Source organism: Protobothrops mucrosquamatus, unplaced genomic scaffold, assembly GCF_001527695.2.
Source record: "Protobothrops mucrosquamatus isolate PMUCROS unplaced genomic scaffold, P.Mucros_1.0 scaffold1936, whole genome shotgun sequence".
NCBI lineage: Eukaryota > Metazoa > Chordata > Lepidosauria > Squamata > Viperidae > Protobothrops > Protobothrops mucrosquamatus.
In genome coordinates this window covers 101,504-106,556 of record NW_015388057.1, presented here as the reverse complement: position 1 = coordinate 106,556, position 5,053 = coordinate 101,504, and the positions used below count along the sequence as shown (strand labels likewise).

Below are 5,053 nucleotides of genomic sequence, written 5' to 3'. Positions count from 1 at the left end.
GCACGACCACAAACTAGAAGCCAGTCCACAGCTGCATCATTAGCCACTTTAAACCTCTCCAATCCATACATGAAGCAAACTGACACCCACCATAAAGATGTGGCACGACCACAAACACGAAGCCAAACTACAGCAATGAAGCTCACCATCTCAAATCCCCCTGCAACTCAGACTAACCTGAGCACAACAAAGCCCCCACTCAAACAGAACACTCCCCCATCCAATCAGAGCACAGCCAAGCTCCTTAACCAATCAGAACACACCTCCACCCAATCAGAACACAGCCAAGCTCCCACCCAATCAGCTCAAACCCCACTGGCAGTTAAAAGGAAGAAACAGCTGCGATTGCACACTACTCCCAGAAGCACAAAGCTGAAGACAACAGCCTGAAGATGACGAATGTGACTTCGTCGAAACGTCGCCAGGACACTTCCAATTTTATGCGGGAGAGAACACGAATGACCAAAGACCTATATATATATATATATTTTCCTACTTCAAGATTGTTCCTCTAATATTTTCCTTATGGGGGTGTATGATGGCCGTAAGGAGGCAAAAGAATTAGCCTCTTCAGAAGGAGCTGAAGATCCAATTAAAGATGCTTTCGGAGGCACACTTTTTACTTGATCCTAATCAGGTTGGGGGTTTGTTAGTTAATTGTTGTCCTGCTGAAGCATCTGAGCCAAATTTTTCCACTGCTTGACGGCACTGATACCATCGATGTAATATCTGTACTGGAGCCCGAGATTCAAGATGTAAAGTATGCCCTATCTTTTCCCAATCTTGTAACCTAAGCGTCCAGCGCTCAGGATATCAAGAGCAATGTTTCCCTACCTCCTCCACCAGCTTCCTTATGTCTGCCTCAGGCGCTGTCACGCCTGATTTATGTAACAGGAATCTGAGTTCCTGTACATGTTTCTGCTTGCTGAGATAGATTGCAACCCATACTCACCACTGAGGGGTCCCATAGGACGAAAGTGCACTTAGGGGTCTGTTCCAGACGCTGGTAAGTATGTTGGCTGTTGCTCCATGGGGGGGGCTGTCCCTGTTCGGGGGCCAGATGTAAGACGCTAAGAAAAAGACACAGGCATGTCTTGAGCAGAGGTTTGAAGCTGCAGGACACAGCTTGACAAACTCTGTGAGTTTATTGCTTTTTATATTCTTGTTACATACACAGCTTAACCATTAGATGCTGACATAAAGTTTCTTCATTGAAAAATTCCTTCATATAAGCAACTATTTCCTAGTAACATATTACATGGTCAAAGACCAGGTAAAGAACAAATACAGGCAGATAAAAGAAGAAGGAACTAACAAAGATAGGAAGGAACTAAGCATATTATCTGTTTAGGTAGGTGAGGCATTAAGTCAAAAGGGGATGATCTTCTGGCTGCTTCACTGGGACAAAGGGTATCAAAAGGTTATGAGGTTTGTAGGGAGTGAGGGAAAAGTTTGAAGGTGTTTATCTCTGATCATCTTTCTGTTAGAAAAAAACACGTTTGACGAAGGAGGATGTTTTGTTATATTTTTCCCCTTGATATTTACAGGTGATACATTTGAATTGTGCTTATGTAAACACTCCCAATATATTTTGAAAATATATTGTAATCGTGCAGTTAATTTTTAAAAAAAACAACAGATAAATTATAGTGAGTAACATTCTCCCCCCACTCCCCAGAAAAAAAGAGATCCCTTTTAATAACTATTGGCCACTACAGTTTTATTGGCTTGCCTGGAAGGAGAAGAATTAGCAATGCTAACGTTGCAGATTTTTGTAATAAGAGAGCTTAGTGGGGCTGTGAGGTTCAAATGTCATATGTCTAAACAAGAAAAAAAAAGCATAATAAAAGAAAGTTCATATGTGGGTGAGCAGTATCTCTGTTCCTTGGATCTGTAGCCTTTTTGAATTCTTTAAATTTGATGGGTGGACTAAGAACTCTGCCAACTTATTCTGCTAATTCATCTTGAATAATGTGCTGATTTCATTTTATTGTGGGCCCTATAAATCAATGCTATATGCTGGGTCCTGCATATAACACGAAAAATACCCTTATGATTTGCCTTGTAACATAAGTATGCCGGGGCGGGGGGATTGTGGCAATGAGCCACAAAACATGTAACTTACCCTGAAATAGTATGAGAGAGTAGTCACAGAAGAAGTCATGAGTGAGACATGCCATCCATGGGGGGTTGAATTAAAGTGCAATACATGAAACAGTTGTGTTGCCTTTGGAAGAGTCTGTGAGATTTCTGTTCTTACAAGTACATTTTTTGTGGAAAGCTAAGCAAAGTGTATAAAAGTGATGATGAAGACAAGAAGTCAGCAGTGGCCAAGTGGAGCATGATAGGAACGTCCAGTGCTCCACTTTTTTAAAAAAAAATAATAGCTCTCCATTGCATGACATAAAGGGCAACTGGAGAAAGGCAGGCAGGGGGAGGATGCTACAAATGAGCTGGAATTCCACACTGCTATCTTACTGCCCTGTTTTGCTGGGAAATAGGTTTGGGCGACTCATGAAGTGACTGAAGATGGCATGGTGCTTTCTCTTGCTGTTCCTTCTTTGGACCACCTGAGAAGTAGAGTCTGTACTTTCCAAGGTAGTCGTATTTTGACACTGTCCATCTTACAAGGATTATGTTCATTCCTAAAGAGTTATGATAGTTAGTTTCAGGGGGCATCTGCACGGCAAGTTAAAAAAAAAGGCAAAATTGTGAGCAAGACATTGCAATTACACTTTTGGTGTTAGGCATCTATTAGAGAGCCTGTTGATAGTTCATTAACTAAAGAAGGAAATTATAGCTTATGATATGGTAAAGCTTTAACTTTAACCTTAGGAATATTTACCCAAATATCGTACAAAAACAAAACATTGATTTTCAATTCTTATTTTTTTTCCTCAGATACTCAATATGAGTGAAGCCCATCTATGCAAATCTGCTGTTATTTCTAATAACAATTTATTTATTATTCAGTTTAAGAGTAAGAGTCGCTGTTATTTAAAATGTTTGATAATGTATGATAATGTGACAATATTGAAAGTTAATGTGGAACAAATTTATGATATAAGATTCTAGTGCTTTGGACTCCCTTAGCTCTTATTCTGATCTTGATTTTTAACTAATAAACAATGCAATCCTGTTTAGCTAATAAACAGTGCATGTTTAGTTGGCATTCACCTAATATGTTTCTCCTGAAAACTTTATATACTGTAAGGATGCACTCAGAACTAAGTTTCTTATTTGCAAGCTATTTGCTAACAAATAAAATTGGGAGTAATTTTGTTAATAATACGTGAAGTCAGTGTCACTTTAATGTTATATGGCTGTAGGTCACATTGACTGATAGTGCCACCCCCATTTGGAAGGATGATTTGGAAGGATGGACAGCTTTGGCATCCCGTAAACTTGGTGCCCACGGCTAATATCTGCTTGGTCTTAGCCTCAAGTTGGTCCTGTACAAGGAAGTGATTCTATCTTCTTTTCTCGTAGGTTCGAGAATGGAAAACAGAAGGCCAAAAAACATATATGTGCACAGGCCGTCCTGGCTGGCTTACAATGTCTCTTCGTATTGGGAAGTACAAGAAGACTCTCAAGAACATCACAATCAACTTGATGGATATTTTAGATGTAGACATTGAGCGAGAGGTACCTTTGAGATTTTTCCAGATGAAATTGCTTTTAAATTGAGCTCAACAACTAGTCCATATGGTTGTTGTGGGATTGTCACTGCTTTCTTCCAGGATGTTTTTTTCAGCACTGCAATTACTTCCCGCTCTGGACTTCCTGGTGATCTCTATTTTCTAGCTTTATAATAATCCTTCTTAAGATGCAATGACGAAACTGTACATGATCCTATTAAGTGAGGTACAATCCTAATTTTCATAAGGGCGCTGCTGTAGTCAATGGTTTTATTTCTATATCCTTCCTAAAGATTCCAAGAATGACATCTGCCTTTTTTATATAACAGATATACACTGGATTGACATTTTTCATCAAGCTGACCACTATGATGTCAGGATCCTATTCCTGATCAATCACTTCCAGTTCAGATCCTATTAATGTATAGGTTGTTGTGCAAATGAAGGACCTGTTATGCAGATTGATGGAATGTTATCTAAGCCATAAAATGTGTTATGTTGTAGGTTGTCCGGGTGGAACCTTTGGTCTCAATGGGACAATTAACAGCACACCTGAATCGCATGGGCTGGACTATTCCAGTGGTACCAGAACTTGATGATCTTACAGTAGGTGAGAAGTCTTGGAACCTGGAACTCATGACTACTCCTTTTATTAAACTACTCGGTCATAATTTCACATATGAGAATGCTAAGCATAAGAAGTTCCAGGCCAGTATGATTTTCTTTGTTTTGCTTGCTGTAGATTCTCTTGTTCTGAAGTATGGTTCTGTAAAGTTTAGCATGTATTTCAGCTCATTCTTGATCATGGTCTCTTGCATAGGTGGTTTGCTCATGGGGACTGGCATTGAATCTTCCTCTCATATCTATGGATTATTTCAGCATATCTGTGTGGCCTGTGAGCTTGTTCTTGCTGATGGCAGCCATGTGAGATGTAGCCCGGTAAGAAATTATATTTCTTTGCCATGATTTAAGAAGTTATGTCAGTTCTATTTTGAGTGGCTGCTTAGCATGGTGTGCTTTTTGCAGGAGGAGAACTCTGATCTATTTTATGCAGTGCCTTGGTCTTGTGGCACATTAGGCTTTCTGGTTGCAGCAGAAATAAAAATGATCCCATCTAAAAACTATCTGAAATTACATTATGAACCTGTGAGAGGGCTGAAAAACATCTGCAAGAGATTTGCTGAAGAATCAGAAAAGAAAGAAAATCATTTTGTAGAGGGCATTGTGTATTCTTTGGAAGAGGCTGTCATAATGACTGGGATTTTGACCGATGAAGCTGAGCAAGAAAAGGTAACCTAACTTTATTATTCTTGTTAAGTAAAAGGGGGCACAGGAGACAGAATGACAAAATTGTCTTTCATATGTTGAAAAAGCAAGTTGTTTCTTCTAAAAACTAGAGAGTCCACTTATACTGT

The 5,053-nt window shown here is 39.4% G+C and overlaps 1 protein-coding gene across 1 annotated transcript in view; it reads left to right on the top strand.

Moving 5' to 3' along the window:
• Positions 1 to 3,493: 3,493 nt before the first annotated feature.
• Positions 3,494 to 5,053, top strand: part of DHCR24 (24-dehydrocholesterol reductase) — a 6,953-nt gene continuing 5,393 nt past the window's right edge. The window contains exons 1-4 of the mRNA XM_015823649.1: positions 3,494 to 3,645; positions 4,143 to 4,248; positions 4,459 to 4,577; positions 4,665 to 4,928. Coding sequence (XP_015679135.1) covers positions 3,526 to 3,645; positions 4,143 to 4,248; positions 4,459 to 4,577; positions 4,665 to 4,928 — 609 coding nt within the window. The 5' untranslated portion in view covers positions 3,494 to 3,525. The remainder of the gene's footprint in view (positions 3,646 to 4,142; positions 4,249 to 4,458; positions 4,578 to 4,664; positions 4,929 to 5,053) is intronic.